At 38.9% G+C, this 27,902-nt stretch overlaps 1 protein-coding gene across 2 annotated transcripts in view; it reads right to left on the minus strand.

Moving 5' to 3' along the window:
- Window positions 1-198: 198 nt before the first annotated feature.
- LOC122837664 (vasopressin V2 receptor-like) overlaps window positions 199-27,902 on the minus strand; it is a 35,293-nt gene continuing 7,589 nt past the window's right edge. The window contains exons 3-8 of one of the 2 annotated variants that reach the window (XR_006371811.1): window positions 14,939-15,312; window positions 12,357-12,602; window positions 11,978-12,124; window positions 8,714-9,242; window positions 2,928-5,836; window positions 199-2,823 (exon numbers count right to left, since the gene is read on the minus strand). Coding sequence is in view for 1 of the 2 variants with exons in the window: in XM_044128155.1 (XP_043984090.1) it covers window positions 5,637-5,836; window positions 8,714-9,242; window positions 11,978-12,124; window positions 12,357-12,602; window positions 14,939-15,310 (1,494 nt within the window). In the remaining variant the exon portion in view is untranslated. Of the gene's footprint in view, window positions 5,837-8,713; window positions 9,243-11,977; window positions 12,125-12,356; window positions 12,603-14,938; window positions 15,313-27,902 lie in introns of both variants that reach the window. The other variant, XM_044128155.1, reaches the window with a different exon arrangement.

The raw sequence follows: 27,902 nt of genomic DNA on the forward strand, positions 1-27,902 counted from the left end.
GGATGGATGGAAGGATATAAATGGAACGAGCAAACAAACAGTCAAAGACCTTTGAGTCGGTGCTGACTGACTCTCTTCCTTGTTTCCGTTCAGAACAGAGAACTCCAGCCCGCGTGTCGATGTCGAGACCCGATGATGAAGAGTTAAAAACTGACTTATAGCTGTTGTTTAAAAAAAACACAAGGAAGTGTTTATTTCAGGACGCAAATGGTTAAAGATTAGTTTTATATATGTCAAATTCTGACTTACAAAGAAAAATACGTCTGAGAATTAATTTTTTATTGTATTTTAACAATTATGCAACACATAATGTAAAATTCTTCCGTTATTTACATGAAACATATTTCTTCTTTTATGTTGCTGCACAATAATTGTCTTGCATGACATTGTAACTATATGCCAGGTTTCAAACACATCCCCTGATTACTTTGATGTAAAAAAAAAAAAGGCTCCTAAAATTTTATTTTGTCGCAACTTTTCAATTTCAAAAAAATATATTTTATGAACTTTTATGAACAAGTTTAACAAACATTTGGAAACCAATAAGTTGCATATCATATTTCAGTTATTGAAAGAAATGTTCAAAAAACAGTGTGTGTTTGTGCGTGCATCGGCGTGTAGGCGTGTGTGTGTGGGCGTGTGTGTGTGTGTGTGTGTGGGCGTGTGTGCGTGTGTGTGTGTGTGTACATGTGCTGTAAGGCAAATAAAAGCTGCTTTGACAGAGGTGTGTAAAGCACTGACTCCTGGGCAGACAATGATGGGCTTACTGGGAATCAGCAATGTGGAAACTGGCGTCTCGGAGATGGAGTCCCACTTTCTGTCCAAAAGCTTTGTTTTTGCTGCTCTTCAATCTAACTTTCTGTAAGACAGGAGAAGGTCAACAAACGCTGGGCTACCTCAGTAATCTTACAGAGGGCTGTATCTTTTTACTGCGCTGGCCACGTCCCTCCCTACAATAACAGTTTCTGTTTAACGTGTTAAATGTTTACCTCCTTCTAATAAAACAGTTCAGAGCAGCTTTTACAGTACTTCTGCATAATAGCTATTGTCTCTGTCTGGTCTGTGCTCTCTGTGACCTGCTTTGTCTGCCTGTGTTTCCTTTGGAGTTTAGGCGACGGATCAACATCAAGTAATGAAGCAGCGAAGTCAAATAAAAATGATCGATGGTTTTTCCACATTTTTGGCAAATACGAATCTGAAAATTGTGACATGGATCTGTATTCAGCCCGTCCGAGTCAGAGGCTTGAACCAATCACTTTCACACATTTGTGGCCGTTGCAACTCATGAAAATGCCTTTAATCTAAACCAGTCCATATTTGTGGAATGCACGACTCTACCGTTATGGACGGGTCATTTTTTTTCCCCCTTTCATACAATTATGCTCTACATTGTGTTGGTCTGTCCAACACATTTGCGTAAAATACGCTGACGTTTGTAGTTTTAAAGAGACAAAATGTAAAAATCTTAGCGATATGAATATTTTTGTGTGTTGTTGTATGCTCTTGAAATGACCTTTTTCTCCTCTATCACTTTAGACACTCCCCAAACATGCCGTGTTTATATGCATGGATCAGCTGGCTCAGTCACTATGAAATACTGCAGGTTAAGCCAGAGGAGACACATCACAACAAGACATTTCACAGCACATAAATCCTGTAAAATGCGTGCTGAACAAACCCCATAAACCAGGTTTTATCAGACAGCGTCCACATGCCTCAGGTTTTTTTTAAAATTCTTACTCTAATGAGACGAAACGCTGCAGAGGCTTGTTGAGGTGTAACGAAAACAAGGTGTCTCAGAGTGATAAAAGATAACCTTGATCCCAGAGAGCCCCCTTTTTTGAATCAGGTCATATTTTTTCTTTCTTGAGAACATGAGGCAAAAAAAAAATTTGATTTAAAACCTGACGAGGGCCTGAAAAATGTAAACACATCTCTCTCTAGACGAAGAAATAAATGAAGAATAAGTGTAATGACGATTGCATGTAACGATGCAAATGTGAAAGCAAAAGCAATCCAGGGGTCATAACAGCAGCATCATTTTTCTTTTGCTTTATCTGGACATGTAGTTTAATGCTCCTCCTAGAGTTGTTGTGGTAGATAAGGCTCCTGCAGTCTTGGACTGATCTGAGCACCAGCTTCAGCAGACAGCTGGTCTGCAGACAGACAAGGGTTCCTCAGTAAGACAGATCACTCCTGGTGTGATTTCTGATTTATACAGACAGAGATAAAGGTCAGATCCCCCTCCCTGTCATTCCTCGGCTGACTTCACACTGATCTGAGGAAGGAGGACGCACCCTTTCCTCCTCCCATCCCCCCTTTTCTCCGTCCTTGCGGCCATCCAGCTCAGGTCATTTGTTTCCCCTCACACCCCATTGCGGCCGCAGGCCCGGCAGAACTTGCCGCCTGGCTGTATTGACGAGGTGACCTTGAATCTCGACGTTGACCGCAGTTCAGTTTAAAAACAAGGGGCATCAGGACACCCAAGCTGTGCCACCTGATCGCGGACAAATCGTGACCAAGTAAAGACCCATCGATCTTGTTTTATGAAAAGAGAGGAAGGATGATGTCTGCGGTTATGCCGGCTCTCTGCTCTCAGGAGTCAAACAGAAATTCACTGCAAGGATGGATCTATTTTTAGTTGATGTTCAAAGATGTTTACGTCAGTGATTTTTCTCTCCATCATAGCCCATTTGTTATTATTAAGCTGTTTTTAATGTGCTTTAATGACCAAAAGAAACGAATAATGGGAAGATCAAGTGTGCCTGACCTGAAGTCTGGGCCTTTTCATGCAGAGGAATCATCCTTTGACCTTTCTGCTTCCTGACAGAAAGAGAGGAAAAACACACAAATACTCCTAAGGCTTGGGAGAAGTTTATCCATTTCCTGATATAACAAAGTGAGACACGGGACGTTGCTGCAATAACCTTTTGTTTGGCCGAGAATCAAAGTAGGAGGCCTGGAGTCTGGGGAACAAATGCACGGTGGCGTGCTGGAAGCCCAAACACTTTGGGCTCACAGAGGAAAAGGTGAGGCACTCCTTCAACAAGGGCGAGGGCTCCTCAGGCACCTTGAAAGCCTCCCAGTATTGTCCTGAAGACTCGCATAACATTGCTGCTGCTGCTGCTGCTGCTGCTGCTGCGGCTGCTGCTGCTGCTGCTCAGGTGAAAACAGGAGAACGAGCCGAACCGAACAGCCCTGAACAAAACGCAGCGTTATTTTCAGGAACATCTCAGCTGAAGTGGACACTTAAAATCTCACCTAATATTATACACACAGAGTTACAGTTCTGGTCAGAAATTTGAACACACCTAGCATTTAAATAGATTTTATTTAAAAAAGGGGGGGAAAAAAGTCTTTTTATGATGTATTGAAATTGTTCTTTTTTTTAAAAGTGTGGAATAAATACAGCTTCAATTAGTATAGAAAGTAAGAGATGCACAGTTTAAACAAATTGTGAATTTTATCACATGTGCATTGGTCAAAAATATACATTACACACAAGTTTAGATAAATACATCCCCCTCCACTGATATTTACTATCGATGTGCATTCCTTAGTTGACTTGTATAGATTGATTTCCCATCCTGAATTAATTTTTAAACAGTCTGTATATTTAAGGTTAAATGGGCCACTCCAAAACACCACTGTTTACCTCCTTCTATGTCATTTATGCTTATCAGAATCCCAGTCTGATCAAACTGTTACCCCCAGATGAAATGAAATTGATTGAGATATTCAGGAACCAATCAGAAGCCTAGAACAGCCTGATCACAACCGTCTGCGGCGAAGTGAGTTTTACAACAATACAAACGGAAAGACTGCCGAGTCAGAAACAAACAAACTTTGGGGGAAGCCTGAACCTTGATGACTCTATATCCAGTGCAATCTGTGTGTTTTAACGGGACCCTGCCGCATCAGAGCTGACTGAAATGATTACACTCACTCCTCAGCGTCTCTCGAAGTCGAACAGCCTTCTCTCGACAGGTGGAAATCCACAATGAATGTATTTATTTATTTATTTATTTATTCAATTTCCCGTCGGTTTCAATAAAGTGTTTTTAAAATTGAATTTGAAACTTGTGTACCCTAAACCTGTTAACATAAGCATCGAGAAGCGTGATGGAACGTCTGTGCAGATGTACTGTATCTGTCGAAAGAAGAAGAGCTTCTATTATAACACTTTTATATATAGCCTACTGTATATATATATATAAAAAAAACATTTAGTTTGCCATGCAGTGAAGGGGCACAATGTCATACACTGAAAGAAAAATAATGTGCAAAAATATATATATATATATGTGTGTGTGTAATTTTTAAAACAATAAATAAGAAAGTAAAATGTATAAATGGCTCATGATGTTATATAACAACTCTTACAATCCCTGCTCTGATGGTAGCTCTGTCTAATAACAACACAGCTGACATCATTTGGAGATTAAAACGTTCAGTGAGGCCCTTCTAACAACATCTATAACTCACATCCCAGGCACTTTGTTTGGACTCATTTCCCTCTTAATGTGGACTTTCTTCCCAACAGTTCTGTTAAACTGCAGCGATTTCCCTCACGTCTGTTGAAGCTCGTTACTGTTAAGACCTGCGTAGCTAAAACTTTGGTTTGACATCTTTTCGTTTTCCCTCAACGCACCATCACATTTGATGGTTCACATTCGACTTTTAAATAAAAGGTAGTATTTGTTGTGCCGTACGTGGTCAATAAATATACTTTACATTATCTGCACTGCGCCTGGAATGTAACTTCTTCATCCTAGTGTTCGTGGTTCATACTTTCGGAGTCTCCGTGATTGGAAAGTCTTGTATGTTTACTCAAACTACAGCCACATCGTTGTAGTTTCGCTCGTGGAAAATCTGTTTGTTCGTTTCTGCTCTTTCCTCCTTTCTCCCCTCCTGTTTGAGAGTGTTTTATGTGTGTTTTTCTGCAGCTTTACTTCAACTCAGCAACCTCAGGAGTGAATACGTGTCCAACTTCTGAAGACTTCCTTCAAAGTGTGAATTCAGCCTTTGATCTTTCATTAACAATAAATAATAACAATAATAAAAAGACAACATTTGTTCTCTTCGGTTTCGAAGCCATCTCTCTTATTGCTGTCCGGGTTCCTCTGGATCCACAGCTTTGTCTGCTGCCTGGTGCATTTGGCCTGCCAAGAGGATATTAATGCAGCGATCCGTCTTTAGCATTCCTGGTGTTCTCCGCTGTGTGAACACCAGGAACATCAGGCAGTGTTTTCTTTTTATTTTCCCCACATGAATCGCTCCACGAGACCCGAGCCAGAAGCTACTGAAGTGAAAGTCTCTTGACTTTCCAGGTCATTTTGCATCGCAGACGCACTGCGAGGTTCGGCGGCGCGTGCTGTTGACATGTCAATGGCATCCTTCCTGTAGGTAGAGCGGGGGCGGAGCAGGCAGGTGAGTACAGACGGATGTCCTGCTGAGGGTACAGCTGTCCTTTGTCAAAGCAAACATCTGGTAAAGGTCGGACTGTTCTCAAGCGGCGATGCTGCAGATGGCGACATCAGCGGCAGAGGCATCGATCCTCGCGGCACGGCGTCCATGCAGCCCAGCCGCCATGTACTTTCAAGCGAGTCTCGGTGTGTCCGTCTTCTAGGTGTTTGTCAGTACAGGTTGTCCTTAGTGGTGGAAGTGTGTGTGGCCGTAGAGTCGTCCGGGAGGGAGCCGCGTCGGCCGAGTCGTGACCGACACTGCAGCAGGTTTTGAAGCTCTCTGGACACGCTGCTGGAGAAAGCCGTGTAGATCCACGGGTTGGTGCACGAGTTCAGGCTGGCCAACAGCATCAGGATTGTGAAGGCCACTCCTGCAGAGGGACACAGGAAGACAAGAGCGTGAATATAATGCAGCATTAGCACATTTCTCCACTGTTAGTCATCAAGCAAACGGGAAGTTCAATGTATTTCATTTGGGATCTTATTTGACAAAAAGATTTTGCTAATTCTTCTGTACTGAGCAGCTCAAGCTAAGGCGGGTTGAATGGACGGCATCTCAGGAGATCGGTTTGCAGGTTTTGCCGCAGGTTGTCAGCAAGTTGTAGGGTTAAACTTTGACTGGGCCATTCTGACACGTCAATATTAATATTAATATTAACATTAATGTACACCATTCGATTTTAACTCTGGGTTTAAGGATTTTTTGTTTTCCTTTCCTGGATTGTCCTGCACTCGCCTCCATCCATCTCGAGATGAAACTTGTCCACTTCCTTGTCTCTGCTGAAGAAAGGCATCCCCACAGCATAATGCTACCACCACCATGTTTTACTATTGCAGTGGTGTTTTGGGTGTGATGTGTTAATCTCCTACCTCATTTTTCATGCATCCTCAAATGTTAAACTTTACTGTCCTTCTCCCACATGTTTGCCCCTTGGTGGATCGTGACGCATTTAAACAGCATTTCTAGTGACTTTCTCTCAGCAGTGGGCCTCCTCTTGTCAAGCGTCTGTAAATAGCAGGCTTGTGGAGTGCACATGTCTGGTCACTCCCCAGCTGAGTTGTGTGGATCTCTGCAGATTCTTCAGCGTTACCCTGATCCTCATGTCTGATTCTGTGATTAATGCTTTTGTTAAGGTGATCATGTGTTTGTGGATCTACTGTCATCCCAGACCTGCATGTCCCTCGGCTTTTACGGTGCGGTTTGTTCACTAATGTTCTTTAAAAAACCTCTGAGGCTTTCAAACACATTTGGATTTGCACTGAGAAGTAATTACTCAAAGGTGGGCTCTATTTACGAGTTTGGTCATTTCTGAAAGCGATTGGTTTGACTGGATTTTATTTAGTCATGTCAGAGTAAAGAGGGCTGAAGAAGAATGCATGGTAAGCTTTTCATAAACTTTCTTTACTAATTCACTTTGATCTATTTAAACTGTGATGTTTTTTTTGTTTTTTGTTTTTTTCAATTAAAACACCGCAAACTGTAAAAAATTTCAAGTGGAATGAATACTTTTTGACCAATACAGTAAGAAGTGAGGGACAATTTACAGTTTACATGTTATTGATTTCTCTCCAGAAACAAACAGAATTATTTAGGGCAGTTTGGACTATATGTATATATGACATTTGTGGTTGTTGTTTTATGAATATCCCAGGGAAAAAAACTGTACCTACTTCCTTTTTAAAATTTTGTTATGGATCTAATAATACATTGTTTATAAAACAACTAGAATAGCTTACTTAACTTGGGAACAGCAGAAACGCTGAAACCACTGTTTTGAATACAGAGCTGATAACGATCATGTGCATGTGTGTGTGTGTGTGTGTGTGTGTGTGTGTGTGTGTGTGTGTGTGTGTGGTAGTGTTCCTATTTGTGTGTTTGTGGAGCTGCTTGCAAGGAAGGGCTCATTCATATTTAAACTTTGCATATGTATGCGTGTGTCCCCTCGTATGGGTGCTTACAAGCTTACGTGACTCATTCGGCGTTGTCCACCCATGTGTTTTTGGCGACGTGTGCAAGCTGCTGGCAAACACCTATGTGAATGAAATGTGAACACCTGGCTGTGGTGCATAATTAGCATGGATATAAACAAGTTATTTACTGTGGCTCACCCACTCACCCAGCTGAAGGCGGGAGCAGCCGTTGTTGGTTGCACCGGCTCTGGCTGCCAGTAAATGCATCAACAAATGTTGTTTTGTGCTGAAAATCTACAGAGACATGTGATCCTCTGTAAACGAGGTCACCGAGGGGGGGGCGGGGGAGAAGGGGGTCTGGTTGCGGGTCAAAACAAACATTGTTTTTGACCTTCTGTTTCATCCGCCGTTCCATCATCTGAGCTGCAGACGGTTCTTGGAATCAGAAAATGGTCCTCGGAAAAACGAGGGATCCTTTCCCAATAAGATGGACAACAGCAGTGATCGGAGGCTGCTGCTGAGTAACGTAATCGCTTAGTTATTTTTGGACTGTGTAATGTGGCGAAACAGATCAGGGTTGCCCATTTAAAGCAATTAAAAGGATTAACATGGCTCAGGAGAATGAACAAAACAGCAGCAAGGATTCACTTTAACTCCCTGGATGCAGATGTTTGGCTGTCTTGCTTTTTTGTTTAAGGATTAAAAACAACCTGTGACTTATACAAGCATTTCTACTTCTAAGACTTTTTGTCACATGAGAAAGCAAAAACTTTCTTGAATTTGATTGAGGCTTTATATGACTGACACACAGAGTACTGTATAATCCTGAAGTTAGAAGGTGAAGGTGGCTGGCGCTATCCGTCAATGCTAACCAGTCTCTCCACAGTATGATTCTGTCACTACCATGCATCTCATGTAATGCATCCATTACATGAGAGGAAAAACTGCAGACAGGACCTCTTATGTAGCATCTTGTAACACCTGAGCTGTGAAGTTCTCCATCTCCTCCTTGCCCATGCTTTCACTTTAGAGTTGTTCTTTAACTTACTAGTGTATACTTTGTTTATTTAACTTGTTTTTGTGGGGGTTTTTTATGGTTCTAGTCTCTAATGTTCTCCAAAAAACATCTGTGGAACAACTGGATTTGGTTGCACCGGATTTTATTTAGTGATATCGGAGTAAAGTAGAGTTTATATTTGTAAAATATGCTGAAAACTACAATTTGACCTTCTACTTCAAATTTGTGATCTATTCTGTGTTAGTCTATCACATAAAATTCCCCAAAACGTGCATGTAAGTGTGTTGTGCTGCACCTTTACGTAATGTTTGTCACCGACCTTGGTCTGGAGGGTCTGGATCCCAGGCCGCCCACAGCTGGACGATGAAGAACGGTGACCAGCAGACGGTATAGACCAACACTATGACCAGGGTCATCCTCACCGTCTTGGACATTGCCTTGGTGATGCTGGGGGCTGGAGTGACCTGATGTGGAGGGGGGGCATAGTCCAGGGAGCAGTGGGCGGAGTTGGCACAGGACTCCCGGAAATCTGAGCCGTTCTGTATTTGCTCCTGCGTCAGCGTTGTGGCTGCTGTCTGATGTTCGCCGCAGCAGCTACTATACTGAATGACAGACGGCACATAGTCGTAATGTTCTCCCACTTCGCAGTCGTGGGCGTCATTGTCCTTCAGGAGCTGTCCTCCTCCTCCTTCTCTCCCGGTCGCCTGTCTTCCCCTCTCCCTGTCTCGCTCGTCCTCCTTCCTGAGGCCCCGGAAGCGAAGGAGGATTTCACTCCTCTTGAGCTCGGCCATCATTATCCTCTCTGACTTCAAGTAGATGTTGTTGTGGATCTCCCGGAAGATTCTTATCTGAAACACAGGATTTGTAGCAGCAGATTAATGCGGGGAAACCAGATGAGTTTTAGAAACGCCACGTGCCAGAAGAAAGAGAAAGAATTTCGGACATAAAAACGAAACTACGTTGGCATTAGTTGTCTACAATAAAAACTGACTGAAACGTTTTAGTAGCATCACTAAACAGGTTTATATCTTCACTGCCTTAGAGAAAGGTGACCATTAAATTTTACTGCACCGAAATGTTTATGGAGCTCTTTCTAACCACTCAAACTCTCGCTTCTGTTCCACTTTTCCTTTAAAAAGAAATCTGAAACCCATTTTAGAGGGATTTTATGATCTCTAATTCATCGCTACCTCCAAGGTTATGGATCTAATTAGCCAAACGTAACTACTGGACTCCCTTCGTTCAGCATTTCTTTAGGTTTTGATCATATCTTCCTAAATACAGTGGCTCTCAAAAGTGCACACTTTCCTAAAGTAAAAAACGAGGTAGTGATGAATAATTTCCTATGGTTTTCCACCTCTAACGTGAAATTTATTTTGTTCAACTGAACTGAAGCCGACAAGAGGAAAAAAAAAAAAGGATATATATATATATATATATATATATATATATATATATATATATATATATACTTTTTTTTAAACTGCAATAACCTGGTTGTGTAAATGTGGACACCCTTAAACAATTATGCTGCTGGAATGTGTTTTGATACTTTCTCAGATTTATTAACAATAATTTTGAATCCGATTAAGCTGAAACAAATTTCAGTTGTCCCAGTGTGCTTTTCATGTCTTCTACATATTTCAGCTAAAACCATAGATAGCAGAGAGAGCCTGCAGGATCAGGAGAATCTCATTGTTTGGAGGCACCAACTGTGGCACAATGAAGCCAGCCATCAGTAACTGGGGAAAAAGAAAGTAAACAGTAAAATTACAAAAAATGAAGACGGTTAGCGGCAATTGGGAGGGCAACAGCAAGGTTGGAGCAAAGGTTTAGGTCAAAGGTTGTAGAGCCGTCAGAAAGAAACATTTTCTTCAGGCAAAAAAACTCTCAAACCTGCAACTCCCATGCAACTACGTATTACGAGCTAAAGAAATTAAAGTATTGGAATTGGGACACAATTCCAAAATGTGTGCTCGACAACACAGATCATCTCCAAAAGAACCCCACATCCAATGTGAAACGTGGTAGTGGCAGTATTATGGTCCAGGGTTAATTTTGGCTAAGTTCACAATTGAAGTGACTCAATTCTGATTTTTTTGTCAGATCGCATTGTTTTGGCGTGGCCGTTCACACTTCCAAGTATATGCACCCTGTACTTGTGTGTTCTCCAGTGTGAACCGCAGACAATCTGAAAATGTCCCGCATGCGCAGTAGAAGGCGCAATAACACGAGACCATGCTCACTGTTTTGCCAACCGCCATGAAAAATATTTACGGAAGTAAACATGGACGCTAACAGTAGAGCACACCTTACGATTTTGAAGTTGTTGTCCGACCGGAGCCAGCACATTAACAACTTAATCCTCATTATAGTCATGGCTGTTATTTTTCTTCCCGCTTGCGCGCATCAGGACGCAGAATAGTGACGTTTGTCGAGAATCAGTGACGTTCAGGTCGGATGAACGCGACAAGTCTAAATCGGGACGTATCGGATGTCAAGTGGCCTGGGTCGCATAAAAAAAAAAACAAAAAAAAAAACGAGCTGTGTTGTTCAGACTATGGTGAAAAGATCAGATACAGGTCGCATTAGGTAAAAAAAAAAATCTGAATTTGGTCACTTCAGGCTGCAGCGTGAACGCGGCCTTTGATCAGATGGAACTAAGAATTGTATTAAGTTGTGTAAAGATCTCAATAGTTCCAAATACCTGTCAGCTCTGCTTCAAACATCCTGCTGTCTGCTGGAAGCTAAGGATAAAGAGCATTTTTAGTTTAGTTCTTAAAGAATTACTTTCGGTGATGAAAATTGAATTGTCTCTTAAGTTTAGTTTTTGAATTAATCATTCTGACAATCAGCATGATTACCTAAAAGAAGGCAGTGGGTAAGAGATTTCCTGGAGGATGGTACATGGCAGAGTGAGCAAATATTGTCATGTCAAGATGTAAGATGTTGACAGACTCATGCTAAAGAAGACTGAACACCGAGTCAAAATGTGTTTTAGCAAAGTGTTAGTTTAGGGCGGTTTGCAACTTTTTAATATTTTTCTGTCTCGGATATTAATTTGTCTCTCAGCCACATTGTAAAGAATAATCTATTTTGTGTGGAAACAATGGAAATGTGACCTCGTTTTTAAATGACAAACACAAACACCTAGTGCTTTGACTCATACATATCTACATTTGAAAGCCTTTGTATATGAAAATATTATTCTTGATATGAAAGACCAGATTGAGAAATGGACCACCAATTCGACGATCTCCTGACAGGTCGCTCTCAGAGCAAGCAGGCAGCCTCCTCACCAGTGGACCCCCAAGCGCTGTTTTAATTAGGGAGAAACCAACAGACTCTTGAAATATCTTTCCCCAAATAGAGCAGGACCGCTGGGAGGCAGTCCAGAATGCCTGTCCGCCACATAACACCAACTGCAGCGTCCCGTGGGTGATTGGACAATGGCTGCCAAGTGCACCTCGCATTTCATTCATGCCACATGCATCATTATCTGATGAGGTTGCCGCGAGCATGTAATCCTGTTATCAATAGTCCGTGCACACTGCAGGGAAGTGGCTGGTGCAACCAATATTACCTGGCAGATGGTGATGATGAGGGCGGGCAGCAGGAACACAGCCACGGTCATCCAGGTGACGTAGGCCTTCAGCCCCCACGGCTCGGTGAAGTGACCCCAGCACTCGAACTCACCCGGAGCCACTTCCGAGCGGGAGAAGATGAACACCTGAGAGATGTAACAAGAACCTGTGGTCACCACTCCCTCAGACCTGACACAAAGTAGTTTCCAGTCACCTGAACTGTAGTGACCTCATATAGCTAAAAATAAAACACCAACACCTTGAGCTAGTCTGTTAAAGCCAGGGTGTGGAGGCCTTACCAGGGCTTATTTCTCTATTTCAACATGTGTGCGTGCGTGGGAGTGTGTGTGAGTGTGTGTTTTGTTCGCCCCTCCCTACCTGCGGTATGCTGAGGACCAGAGCCAGAGCCCACGCCACTATCAAAGGGGTGTTCCAGCGGGACATAGCCCCAACGCGGTAGGCCTGCAGCGGGCAGCAGATGGCATGGTGTCTGTCGACTGTCATGGCAACTATCATGTAGGAAGAAGCAAACATCCCCACAATCTGCAAATACTTGACGGACCGGCAGAGCAAGTCGGGCCCCTGAAACCTCTCTGTTATGTCCCATATCAGCTGGGGCAGAACCTGGACACAAACATTTAGAAAACTGCTATCAGTTGCAGCTCGTTTTAAAGCATTGTTGTTGTTTTTTTTTTTTGTGTGTGTTGTGGTGCAGAAATGTAGAGGTGAAACAACGAAGGTCATCACAGGTGATACTGAGTGTTATCTCTGTTGCAAGGCGTATCCTTCTGCACCACAGGCTCCTATTCTTATCCAGACGCACATCAGTAAATCACAATGTTACAGTGGATTACAGACCTCCATAATCACCTTAACATCAAGAGTCTATTTATATGCACCCGAAAACTGCTCCAGCAACTGACGTTAAACTCATTTATGTAACTAAAGTTGACTTCTGACTGGACTTTAAAAAACAACAACACTGAACTACGCAAAAGTAAATCAGCAAAACAGTGTCTTTGTTTGTTAACCGTCAGATGTTTCATTTGAGTCTCTGTGAATATTTCCATCTAATACATATTTACAATCTTGAAAGATACAACCTACATTTCCTATCCTTTTTACTTTGAGTTCTAAATTTTTTTACATCCAGAAATTTGTTTGTGTCAGACAAATGTAAAGCGGTATGTACTTGTGAAGTGGAAGGAAAAAGTCAAGCCTCTTTTCCCAAGGTTGCCCTGTTTTTAGACCCATCAGGTCCCCCAACTGAACTGAAGAAAAGCATCTCCATTTCAACATAGGAGTGTGTGTGCAGGGTGTGTGTAGTGTTCAATCTTCTCTTCTCTATATTGTGATTATGTGACATCTGGAGGCTCTTGATTGTGCTGGATTTTATTGAGTGCATTGTATCACGAGGGCTGAACAGATGCATGCAATGCTTTTTAGCAGTTTCTTGTAAAAAGTAAAAAAACAATAATTGTAAATGGAAAATTTAAAGAAACATCACACGTACTACTTTGTATATCAAATGAGATCTCAGTAGAATACGTTGACGTTTATGGGTCTCATATGACAAATTATAACCTAGTAATACACTCTGCCTGCTATTAATACATTTTATGGTATTAAATTGACAATTGTATTGCGTTGTCATGACAAACACATAAAACTCTTACTGAGACATCACATTATGGTTCTTATCAGCAAGAATTCAAAGCTGCAATGATGTAACAGTATTTTAAAAAGTGCAGTGGCTGGAAGTCGTCTGAACGCATTATTAACATTACAAATTGTCATGATGGCACAAATTGGTTCCGTTTGGTTTATGCAAAACAAGACTTGTTATCAAAACAGACGTGGCACCAGAGAAGCCTCATCCTGGCACGCAAAAGAGCTGGCATGTTTACTCTGATTGTTTTTGGTTCGCTGCAAGATCTTCTTCTCTGAGTGAGCGATCTCCAAAATGTGTTTTTCATAATGACGAAAACATCCGTGCACAAACACAACCAGTATGTCTCTTTCACTTAATTTTAAAGCCCTGTGGAAATATCTTGTCCGGATCTGAGATGCTAAATTGGCAAAACACGTCGGTGGAAGGTGATAGAGAGTTGGAAGAAGTTCATAGGTCATTCAGTATTTTTTCCATTTACTATCATAACTAAATAAGATCTGGATCTTATTTGCATAAAATAAGATCCAGATATATATATATATATATATATATATATATATATATATATATATATTTTTTTTTTTACATAATTCTTCTTTTCAGGAACTCAAAATAAACCAGTTATAGTTTTGTAAACCATCCAGGTGAACCAGCCAGGTGAACACACCATATGCTCCAACTTTTGACCTTTGATTCTGTTGCAACACTGAGGAAGTTGAGGATGAATCGCCCCAAAATTTGCCCATTAGCTGTTAACAAACAAAAGATTTAAACATTGTTCTATGTATTTAACAAAATAATGACCATTTATTTATGCTTGCATTTATTTTTGTTAGTGTATTTACTGACCTACATACATACGTCCATACTATCATAACTACTAGCACCCTCTACTCACTACTGATTACTCACTTACTTATATGCCTAAATGCTTACCTTCTTACTACATACCTTACTATTTACTTATTTGCTTACAAGTCTAATTGTTTTCTACTTTAACTACTTGCTTTGTTTCTGATTTACCTGATTAATTATCTAATTAATTACTTACTTAGTGACTTATATATTTAACTACTTAATGCATTGATTACTTACGCTATTTCTTATTTTTTAGTTACCCATTAACCTACCTAAAATCACATTCTTACATGTTTGCCTTCCTAATTACTCATTCATCTACTTCTTTGTTTACCTAAATAAATACTTATTTACTTCAACAATTTAATAAAGAATAATTTGTCACATTCGGATCTGCTGTCAATGCTTCAGTTAAACTAGATGAGCTGACCTGAAAGAGAGCCACCACCAGGTCAGCCACACACAGGTTGACCATGAACAGATGCATCGGTGCATTGTACTTCCTCCTTCTCAAAAGCACCCACAACACGAAGCTGTTGCCCAGCGTGGTGAGAGCCAGCACCACCCCCAGAATGGCGATCTCGGCCCGGGCCAGGCCTTGGTCCCTCGACCTGGGTTGCGGATCGGTGTGAGACGTGGCGTTGGAGCCGTTCTCTATTAAGATCCCAAAGAGGGACCCTCCGCCGCGAGAAATGTTGAGTGAGTTCAGCTCAGTAACAAACGAGGAGATGTTTCTTCCCTTGGCGCCCGGAGAGGAGAGACCTAACCCATCCCAGTCTGTTTCCACGCTGATCCTTTCCATTCCTGAGAAAACAAGCAAAGTGTTAATGTGTTTATTATTTAGCAAAACAATTTCCGGCTGAAGATAACAAGCAGAAGTTAAACTTGGACACGCACTCAGAAGCCTGTGTACACGCAGTCTTGTCACGACACAAGTATCATGTTATGTTATTAAATTACTCATTATTAAATTATCCAAATGGAAACTATTTTTATTTGCTGCGTTCTGTTGGGTGCTTTTTTTTCTGTTTTCCATATTTATCCAAAGTCTTGGACATTTTAAGACACGAGGATTCATAAATTGACCACAGCCTGTTTGTTTTCGGAACATCAGAAAAAGTTTCACATTATGCACCACAAATAGATTTTCCTGACTAGTTTTATGAAGTTTTGACTGAAAGGTAGATGTTGTGCTGATCATGTTCCCTTTCGGTGCTTTCTCTGGGTTTTTAATAACCCGACAACGTCTCCGCTTGTCCATCTTTCGAAACTTCCAGTTTTTTTCTGACGCAAGTCTACGTCAGCTTATTTTCTTTTTCAATCTTTCTCAAGGTCGAATTGACAGTTTTTCCCTTTATCCCACCAGCCTACATTCATTCACCTCTGCTCTCAATCGCTCTCATCCAATGAGAGCTTCCAGCATTCCTGTTTTCCTATGTTTTTGTTCCCTTCTCTGCAGACATTTCTCTCCCTCTCTCTCTCATACATTGTTTCATTCTTTTTTCCCTCCCAACATGTCGCAGTGGCTCTTGATCGCAATAAACTTTTTGGTTTATTTTTCTTTGCTTCAAAATAAATGCCAAAACAGAATGGAAAGTTGAGAGGGGTGAGATGATAATTTGAGAAACAGAGTCATGGGTAGCTCGGGGTGAGGGGCTCAAACTTAGTCAAATAAACTGGATGCAGGCTGAAGGATGTAAGGACAAACGAAGGGAATGGAAAATAGAGACATAAAATCCAAAAATACATTTGTTGTACGACATAAAGCTGGGATTATGGAGGTTAGGGATGTGGCTATATGGTCTGAAAAGCTCAAGATTTTGTCATAAATGTTTCAAATTATATTTTAAAAAAAGGACATCAGACAAAGATAACCATCTCCTTGTCTTAGTTCATGAGGTAGACACTCTCTCTACTTTTAAGAAGAGCGTTAAAACTTTTCTTTTTGGTAAAACTTGGTGGACGTTATCCAGAGCTATCTCTAAAGGTATGCTGCTCCAGAGTTAGGCCGCTGGACAACAAATTGACCACTATTCCTCACTCTGCTACTTTCTTCTTCTAATACTCTCCAATTTACAGAATTTGCTGTTATTTACAACTTTACGTTGTTTCTCAGTATTTTAGCTCCATAAAAGTGTTTAGTTTTGACTCTTTCCTGAAGGGGATCATCACTTCATCTGATGAAGTTGTGAATGACTAAATGTTCTTCTTACGCTTAACATTTTACTGTTCTCTAACATAAGAAGTACTCTATTTCTTTTTTGTGCTCTTTCATTTGAAACATGTATGTGTGACAAAAAAAAAAAAGAAAAAGAAAACAAATCTGTATGAAAAAAAAAAATACTTTTTACATCACTGTGCACATTGCAGCCTTTTAAATGTAAATATGCACTGTTAGCCTTTGCTGTATTTTCTACAGCTAAATACCGCAAAATGCCCAGTAAAACTAACATAAAACATCTTTACAATTAGTTACTGTAATTTGCATTGCATTATGGGTGTAGTACATAGTATTACAGTAACTTACTGTATGTTTTGAAGTTGCCGTAATTTACTGTTTACACATTGCAGTAGTGGTACTGCACTTACTATAATGTCTTTGCGCTGGCCATGTAAGAATTCTATTTGATTTCCAACGGTCATCATAGATGTTTCATCGTGGTTCCCTGTTTCTGTATTTTTACTCCTTTAGTGGTTAACATATTTTTAAGGCAGAAAGAGAGCATGTACTTTTGTTTTTTTCACATCCTAGCTAACATTAATATGCAGTTTATCTAGCTACGTCATCAAGGGTGGCTTCGCTTCCAACGTTTTTCTGATGACGTTTGTTTTAAACTCCGAAGCTTTTTCCGTCCAAGTGCAAGTGCAGCTCTGTCGCCGTGCTGTGGGCTCACACTGCTTCAGCTCTTCGCAATACAGGTAAAAAAACACTTCTTAGAAAACTGTTTGAAGCCAAAACCTAATCTGGATATGTACATTTTAGATGGAGCTAACATAACTTATAGCATCATGCTGTAATGCTATAACTTAGCATGAGGTGAAAGATAGAAAAATATGATAGTGTTATTTTTTTAGCTGGTTCGGAATTAACGTTAGCTAAGGTGCTAATTTTACCGAAGGTTTTAGCTTGACTTTTGCCGCTAAATCTTCCTCGAACGACTAGCTTTGGGTTGAGATAAGCTCAGTGCTGAGTGTCTGTTAGCATTGTTGTTACATCCTTTGTCGAACAATATAACGTTAACTGATAATTGATCCCCTTTTTTTTAAAAAAAAAACAACTAATAACTAATTATCTAATTATTTTATTAGATAATAAAATAATCTAATAACTGTTCATTTGTTTAAACCATGACCTTGCAAATGTTAAGAGTGCAGATTAGCTAGGTCAACAAGGATGAATTCTAACTTGTTCTTTTTTTTTCTTTTTGTCAGATGACTTTTTTTTTTTAACTCCCAAGCTTTTTCCCTCCAAGTGGCTGTGCAGTTCTGTCCTGCTGAGTGCTAACATAGTTTCAACTCTTGAAAAGACAAGACAACAGGTAAAAAGACAGCTCTTCAAACATATTTGAAGCCACAAAATAGTCTGGAAATGTAGAGGAGCAGCTAACCTAATCTATAACTTTGAGCTTGCTACAGCTAGTTAGCCTGCTAAAGTAGCATTACATCTCCAACATAGTGTATAAGAGTCTGTAAATGAGGACAAAGGTGGAAAACATTCAAGTGGTTTCTGTTATTTTTTGAGTTGGTTCAGCCACAGTGGCAGGTGGACAAAAAAGTTAATTTCCAGCCCTGGTTACATATAAAGACTGTTCACCTGTTTAAACCATGCTCTTGCAAATTTAAAGTTAAGTCTGTACTAACAGGTGCAACTATGTACAGGTGTAAATTCTGCAGCATTTGTACTTCATAATTTAGAGAATTTTGTAGTCATGTGAAGAAACATCAACACACAGCTAATTATCGGTTTCGTTGTGGAATAGAGCAATGTCCTACTTCCGTCAGAGAAAAAGAAAACATTTCGAAGAAAAAGAGGACTCAATCTTCATCTTGGTTGATGTAATTTTATATCGACTCTTAACTTAAAACACACATCTTAAATCAGAATTGTTCAATTAATTTGTTAAAGGTATCAATTCACCCAAATCACAAACATTTCATTTCATTAACCCATATTGTACTTAGCCATTCAGATACTGTATTTGTGGAATGTAATGCTTTAAAAAATTCATTTAGCCTCACAAACTGTCATTCACATCCGCAGTTTCAGAGTGGTAGCAGGATGTAGGAAAGTCTAGTCTAGTTCTGGGTGAGGTTCTCAAAAACCTGTTGTAATCTGGGTGAACTGGCCCTTTAAATATAAATTACTACCAGTAATTCATATTTAAGAGTTTTCCTTTTATGTTTTAAAGGTATCTTCCACCAAGATGTCTGTTGAGATGGAAATGACCTTACCTACAACACCAAGGGTAATCATGCTTGGTAAGAGGAATATTTTCTATCACTATAATTTTTTTGTAGCAATCTATGTAATAGTTATGGTAGTCTGTACTTTTACTCACTAGCGTTAGCCTGACAAGGGTTTGTCTATTTTAGGAAATAGCTTGATGTCTGCAACCCGGTGGATGGTCAGTATGGAGGAGAAGGTATTTTTCAAGCCTGAGCAACTACATAACTTTACCAGCGTCCTTGCTGTCTTTTTGGGTCATATTATGACTTCAATCTGGAGTATCAGGAGTCAGCATCCACCACGCTGGAGATGATACAACGGTAAGTACTCTACACCAAGCCATTTATGAATTAAATTTAATGACAGTTTGACTGATGATGAAGAACCATAGCTGATTGCTGTATTGTATGTCTTCATTTTAAAAAATACAATTAATATATTTTATTTCCGTTAAAAGATTCTTTGTGAGGATCAATCCAGATGTTGGTACCAAATGCACAGCCAAAGTCAGTACAAGCTGCAAGACGGGAAGTCAAGAGGAAAGTAGTCAGTGTCAACTCCCGGATCACCACCTTCCTCAAACGACTCGCTGAATTTGAATAGAGGACTTCCAACTAGGTAAGCATTTTACCAAATGTTTATTATTTTATTGTCCACCAACAAAATGACTAAAAAGATTGTTATGACATGTTGTATTTCATCGTCTCCTTGGGGACATTTGCAGGGTCTCAATACAGTACGCAATCGTATGAATTAGTGAAGACTGACTGACTGCTTTTGCCATAAACAATCCAAAAACCTGAAGTGAAGCCAGTCTTGCTCATTCTTTATGCAGCTTCTATTATCACTTCAGTGTAATTGATTTTTTTTTAAACAAATTATCAACTTAATGCTGCTTTATGCCAATGGTTTTATGCATGTGGACATTGTCACTTCAGCTTAATTTGTCAGCCTTCCTGTCGATTTGAAAATGTAGATAACTTCCTGACCATCTCATGACCTCCCACATCGTCTGTCTTATTCTTTACAGTTCAGCTTCCACAAGATGGATCTCACTGATTTTGTTTGACGAATGGAATAAAAGTTCTTCTGATGTAGGAAATGCATCTGATATAACAATATTTATTGATATGAATGCCTACCATATAGTACATTATCACACTTGCACTGTTTTTGTGATGTATTGTGTAACAGAGCACATTTAAGCTACTGTTAACTGTTTTCTGACAATGCAGCCTCTGCTGGTTTTTGACTGTTCACCATTTGAATGATATACGTGTTCATGTTGGTGCATACCTGATATGATACATAAAATTTGTAGTGCCCAATTTTTTTAGTTGTTCTTTTGTTGTACAGTGTGGAACAAATAGAAAAGGTTATGTAAAGATTGTTACTGTTATTGGATCCAGATGCATTCAAGTGTCCATATTGAATGAAATACAGTTCATATTCAAATGAAGTTAAGTATATTCTATATATTTTTTTAAAGTCAGTCTTTTAATAGTTTATGGCTGGTACTTGATGCACACATGTTCATGTTGATACATACATGTGCCATAAAAAATATTGACATGACCTGTAGTGTGTTCTATGGTTTTGTTGTTTTATAGCACATTATATTGTATTGTGACATTGTTCTTTATGATATTGTGAATATATAAATGGATTTTATTTCAACAAATCTGCTGAAAATAAATACCTGTTTTTATTCACAGTACTTGGACTAAAATTTCTTTTATGAAATTTTTCGGTTTATGGTAAAATATTCTTGTATTAAAAAATGTAAACTTTAATTTACAGTAAAACTGACATTATGTTGTGAAACAAGTTTACAGTAGACCAGCTTTACTATAAAATACATTTACAGTTTTATGCTATAAACTGCATTTACAGTAAAGCAGTTATAACTGCAAAGCACACTCACAGTAAAAATTAACTGTGAAATATCATGACAGTAAAGGTACCGTAGAATGTCAATTACAGTAACTTACTGGCAACACTGTTGCCAGTAAGTTACTGTAGAATGTCAATTACAGTAACTTACTGGCAACACTGTTGCCAGTAAGGTACTGTAGAATGGTAATTACAGTAACTTACAGGCAACACTGTTGCCAGTAAGTTGCCAGTAAGTTACTGTAGAATGGCAATTACAGTACCTTACTGGCAACACTGTTGCCAGTAAGTTGCCAGTAAGTTCCTGTAATTACCATTCTACAGTACCTTACTGGCAACAGTGTTGCCAGTAGGTTACTGTAGAATGGCAACTACAGTAACTTACTGGCAACACTGTTGCCAGTAAGGTACTGTAGAATGGTAATTACAGTAACTTACTGGCAACAGTGTTGCCAGTAAGGTACTGTAAAATTACAATAAAAAGTCTAACAGTGTGTGCTCTAGTGCCCTGGCCTTGTAATATAGTTGAACTGCAGATAGATTTGCTTTTCATCAGTATTCCGATCTCTTAATGGCTTCATATGAATTATTGGGAATGTATTGGGAATAACTATTTAGTTTTTCTTGTATTTTTTTTTTCCTTCCAAGCTGTTTCTATAATCTCTTAAAATGAATCTTTGAGCCGTTTGTTGTTGAAACCTTTCATTGTAATTTGATAAGGAATTTTACGATATACCCGCGGTGCAGCTGCACCAGTAAAATGTTTATGATAACATTTAAGGTGGTGTTACCTCTCAGGATCTATGTCCCATGAATTATCACCAAGTGCCATCTGATTGGCTTCCTCCCGGTTTAATAACTACCGTGTCTTTCAGTACAAGTGTCATGATGAATGGATGCCACCCCTATAAATAGCCCTGAACCGACCAGTGATGATATTGAGCGATCAAATGTGACTAATACTCCATTATGAGGTTATTGTCACTGCTACACTGAGGCCTAATGACCAATTTGCAAATAACAGCCCCTTCAGTGACGGCCTTGTGAGATAACAGAGCTTATAATACCCCCGGCCTTATGTAACGGCTCTGCCTGAGGAATTTTTCAAGCGGGTCCAGCTGGTCCTCTGTGTCCAACAGAAGGTTGGAGATGTGAAAAGAGGGAGAGATACTTTTTTGGTTTACAAGATTTCCTACATGTGTTTTTTATTATTATTATTATTATTATTAAAAAATATATATTAAGTCCATCCAGAAATATTGTTTGAATTCAGTGCTTCAGACTGCCCTCCTGTTACATTTTAATTATATTCCTCTGTGAATTATATCCACAGAAAGGTCTTCCACTCCACCAAGGGATCTTCTGACCTTGTGTTGGTACGACTCACGTCCTTCTCTGTAATTACAGCATAATTTATGAGCTCATTAATAAAAGCTGCTGTGCTACTTCCAAACCAATAAATAATCTTATTAAAAAAATGACTCCCTGTGTCATCAGTTTCTCATGTTTTTTAGCTACATGTGCGAATGAAGTACATGGAGGTCATTGAAAATAATTAAAAATACTGAAGGAAAATCAAATAAACTATATTAATTTTAAGCAGAGCAATCTATTCACTTCATGCAGAGGTGTATGTCTGAAAATGTCTCTCTTCATTTTAAGCTCCTGCTGTTCTAAACCGTCAAAAGGACATTGTGTTTTTGGCTAATTGCTTCAGCTTCATTTGCTTTGCTTGTGCTTCACAGACAGGCTGCCGTCTACTTGCTCGGTGAGCTACATCAACAGGAGAGCTGAAAACTTTTGCCACTCATATTTCCCATATGCAAAGAGGAAAGCTTGCAGCTGCATGGTGTGAGAACATCATGTCTCCAGAACCGTGCCGGATGCAGTTTAATGTATTCCAAGCACATTACATCAATCCCCGTTTGTCCGACTGGCTCAATGTAAAGCTCAAATTATCCCCTCTCCCCACGCTGGATGGACTGTAAACACTGCTTTTAGGAGTTAGTCCACTACATTGCTTCCCCTCTTTACTCTAAAGCTCTCAGTCTGATTAATGACAGAGTTGGAAATCCCACACACCCCCAAAAGCCCTCCCCCCGCCTTCCTCCCCACGGACAAGCTGATGTGCAACCATCCATTTACCGCTCTGTCTTATGCTGCCTTCCAGCAGGAGGCCCAAACATACAAAGCCTCAAGCAGACAGAAACAGATTGCTAAAAGCGTATGAAAACATTGCAAGTCAGCCCCTCGCGCCTTTTCAGTCTTTTCTACCACATGTTTTGGTGATTCTCTTAAATGACATCATGTGCTAGCCATGCCAAGTTAAAAAAGCAATAATAGTTCAGGACCAGATGTCCTGCAGAAACGTTTTTAGGTGAACATGGTTGACATGTTGCAACATAAATGTTTAGTTGTAGAGACATAAAGAGTGCTCTGAGGTTATCCTTCTCTTTGCTAAGATGTGTACAAAAGCCTTGAGATAAAAAGCAATTGTCTTTATGCCTTGTTTGTCTTTACTACTTTGAAGAGGGGCTGAGAGAAATGGGCATCTGTGCCAGTTCATATTTGTACTTCAGGCAAATAGAAGATCATGAATGGAAAAATCCTGAACGGATTATCAGTTGTTACGATCCAAAGAGTCAGTGTCTCGCTTCCTCCTGCCAAATAACATTTCTGTACTGAAGGAAAAACCAAAATAACGCTAAGAAAACCCCCCCACAATTTCTCAAAATGTAAAGCTATAACATAAGATTATGTTTATTTCATAGTAAAAATTAAGGAAATGCAACCATGGAATTGGGTTTTGAGACAAACAAGACCACACTTAGCTCTGTGAAACAGCCATTGTTCCAGGACGGAAAATAAATAGATTTCTTCCTTTTCTTCCTCTTCTTCTAAATATCATTAACAAAAAAGTTTCTCTGTCATGAAATTACAAAATTCTTCAGTTACATTTAATCATTCGAATCGTAAGAGGTGTCAACAAATGTGCTACCACTAGTTTTGCAAAACAAAACATCCTTATATATGTATATATATTTTTCTCATACTAAATAAATTGAAATATGCACCATTTTTTTTTTTTTGTATTTTTCCGGTTTAGGTCATGCCTTTGATGGGTTTGGAGGGATTTGTATTATGTCAGTTTTAAGATGATTTGTGCTGGATTGGTAACTGAAAATGGCATGAAAAAAAGTCCTTAAACTCTGTGGGTTGTAAAAAAAAAAAAAAAGTGCTTGACATAAAATTGAGACCGAGTATCACAACTGGGAAATATTAAAAGCATACATTGCTTCCAGACTGTGCTGATTTTTAAATAAAGTTTACACATCTTACTAAGCTGACTATAAACAATTCAAACAACATTAGCATTAAAACTAGAGATTTTTTTTTCCTCTGAAGTCAGTACCAAACTTCACAAGTGGTGAGGGGGGGAGGAGGGCAAAAAAAAAACCAAATAAAACTTAAACAAAAGGACATTTTGTCACAAAAAATAATGAGGTGTTAAACTGGCAATTCATGTATCCAAATCTATTACAAACTGATCAAAAAAATACACAGTTAGAAAAAGAAAGAGTAGAAAAGAGCCCCCCAAGAAGGCTGAAAAGCTCAAATCAAGAATATTCAAAACATACTCTGCTCCCAGAATGGCAATAATAAACCTGTCAAACTCTTACAAAGCTTTAGGAAAGCGACATGAAGGTTTCCTCTCCAAGTTTGATCAGAAAAGGCTTGCATAAATATTCCATTATGTCAGAAAACAAAACAATTACTTGTACATGCCGAATCTGTTTTCTTGTAATTGAACATAGTGAAAAGGTTAGGAGAATGTTGTTAGTATTATAAAGAGACTTTTAATTGTCTTCGCAGGTTATACATGTGTCTGTTTGTGTGGCAAGATGATACAAATATTGAAGAATTCAACAAAAAGTCATTAAAGAAAAGTTTACATTATAAAACTGAGACTTAGCTGGACACACAGTTTTTTTTTATAGATAGATTTTTATTACAGACTCAGAGTCCAGATTACATACAAAGAGAAAACAAAAGCAATAAAAGAATAAAAAGTACAAAAAATAAACAATACAAACACATGACTTCTAGCCTTACAAAAGGCAATCATACACTGTTAGACTTTTTATTGTAATTTTACAGTACCTTACTGGCAACACTGTTGCCAGTAAGTTACTGTAGTTGCCATTCTACAGTAACTTACTGGCAACAGTGTTGCCTGTAAGTTACTGTAATTGCCATTCTACAGTAACTTACTGGCAACTTACTGGCAACAGTGTTGCCAGTAAGTTACTGTAATTGCCATTCTACAGTAACTTACTGGCAACTTACTGGCAACAGTGTTGCCAGTAAGTTACTGTAATTGACATTCTACAGTACCTTTACTGTCATGATATTTCACAGTTAATTTTTACTGTGAGTGTGATTTACAGTTATAACTGCTTTACTGTAAATGCAGTTTATAGCATAAAACTGTAAATGTATTTTATAGTAAAGCTGGTCTACTGTAAACTTGTTTCACAACATAAAGTCAGTTTTACTGTAAATTAAAGTTTACATTTTTTAATACAAGAATATTTTACCATAAACCGAAAAATTTCATAAAAGAAATTTTAGTCCAAGTACTGTGAATAAAAACAGGTATTTATTTTCAGCAGATTTGTTGAAATAAAATCCATTTATATATTCACAATGTCATAAAGAACAATGTCACAATACAATATAATGTGCTATAAAACAACAAAACCATAGAACACACTACAGGTCATGTCAATATTTTTTATGGCACATGTATGTAGCAACATGAACATGTGTGCATCAAGTACCAGCCATAAACTATTAAAAGACTGACTTTTAAAAAATATATAGAATATACTTAACTTCATTTGAATATGAACTGTATTTCATTCAATATGGACACTTGAATGCATCTGGATCCAATAACAGTAACAATCTTTACATAACCTTTTCTATTTGTTGCACACTGTACAACAAAAGAACAACTAAAAAAATTGGGCACTACAAATTTTATGTACCATATCAGGTATGCACCAACATGAACACGTATATCATTCAAATGGTGAACAGTCAAAAACCAGTAGAGGCTGCATTGTCAGAAAACAGTTAACAGTAGCTTAAATGTGCACTGTTACACAATACATCACAAAAACAGTGCAAGTGTGATAATGTACTGTATGGTAGACATTCATATCAATAAATATTGTTATATCAGATGCATTTCCTACATCAGAAGAACTTTTATTCCATTCGTCAAACAAAATCAGTGAGATCCATCTTGTGGAAGCTGAACTGTAAAGAATAAGACGATGTGGGAGGTCATGAGATGGTCAGGAAGTTATCTACATTTTCAAATCGACAGGAAGGCTGACAAATTAAGCCGAAGTGACAATGTCCAAATGCATAAAACCATTGGTATAAAGCAGCATTAAGGTGATAAAAAAAAATCAATTGCAATGAAGTGATAATAGAAGCTGCATAAAGAATGAGCAGGACTGGCTTCACTTCAGGTTTTTGGATTGTTTATGGCAAAAGCAGTCAGTCAGTCTTCACTAATTCATACGATTGCGTGCTGTATTGAGACCCTGCAAATGTCCCCAAGGAGCTATGAAATACAACATGTCATAACAATCTTTTTAGTCATTTTGTTGGTGGACAATAAAGACAATAAAATAATAAACATTTGGTAAAATGCTTACCTAGTTGGAAGTCCTCTATTCAAATTCAGCGAGTCGTTTGAGGAAGGTGTTGATCCGGGAGTTGACACTGACTACTTTCCTCTTGACTTCCCGTCTTGCGGCTTGTACTGACTTTGGCTGTGCATTTGGTACCAACATCTGGATTGATCCTCACAAAGAATCTTTTAACAGAAATAAAATATATTAATTGTATTTTTTTAAATGAAGACATACAATACAGCAATCAGCTATGGTTCTTCATCATCAGTCAAACTGTCATTAAATTTAATTCATAAATGGCTTGGTGTAGAGTACTTACCGTTGTATCATCTCCAGCGTGGTGGATGCTGACTCCTGATACTCCAGATTGAAGTCATAATATGACCCAAAAAGACAGCAAGGACGCTGGCAAAGTTATGTAGTTGCTCAGGCTTGAAAAATACCTTCTCCTCCATACTGACCATCCACCGGGTTGCAGACATCAAGCTATTTCCTAAAATAGACAAACCCTTGTCAGGCTAACGCTAGTGAGTAAAAGTACAGACTACCATAACTATTACATACATTGCTACAAAAAAATTATAGTGATAGAAAATATTCCTCTTACCAAGCATGATTACCCTTGGTGTTGTAGGTAAGGTCATTTCCATCTCAACAGACATCTTGGTGGAAGATACCTTTGAAACATAAAAGGAAAACTCTTAAATATGAATTACTGGTAGTAATTTATATTTAAAGGGCCAGTTCACCCAGATTACAACAGGTTTTTGAGAACCTCACCCCGGAGACTAGACTAGACTTTACCCCTACATCCTGCTACCACTCTGAAACAACGGATGTGAATGACAGTTTGTGAGGCTAAATGCATTTTTGAAAGCATTACATTCCACAAATACAGTATCTGAATGGCTAAGTACAATATGGGTTAATGAAATGAAATGTTTGTGATTTGGGTGAATTGATACCTTTAACAAATTAATTGAACAATTCTGATTTAAGATGTGTGTTTTAAGTTAAGAGTCGATATAAAATTACATCAACCAAGATGAAGATTGAGTCTTTTTCTTCGAAATGTTTTCTTTTTCTCTGACGGATGTAGGACATTGCTCTATTCCACAACGAAACCGATAATTAGCTGTGTGTTGATGTTTCTTCACATGACTACAAAATTCTCTAAATTATGAAGTACAAATACTGCAGAATTTACACCTGTACATAATTGCACCTGTTAGTACTGACTTAACTTTAAATTTGCAAGAGCATGGTTTAAACAGGTGAACAGTCCTTATATGTAACCAGGCTTGAAATTAACTTTTTTGTCCACCTGCCACTGTGGCTGAACC

The sequence above is a fragment of the Gambusia affinis genome, linkage group LG01, assembly GCF_019740435.1.
Source record: "Gambusia affinis linkage group LG01, SWU_Gaff_1.0, whole genome shotgun sequence".
NCBI lineage: Eukaryota > Metazoa > Chordata > Actinopteri > Cyprinodontiformes > Poeciliidae > Gambusia > Gambusia affinis.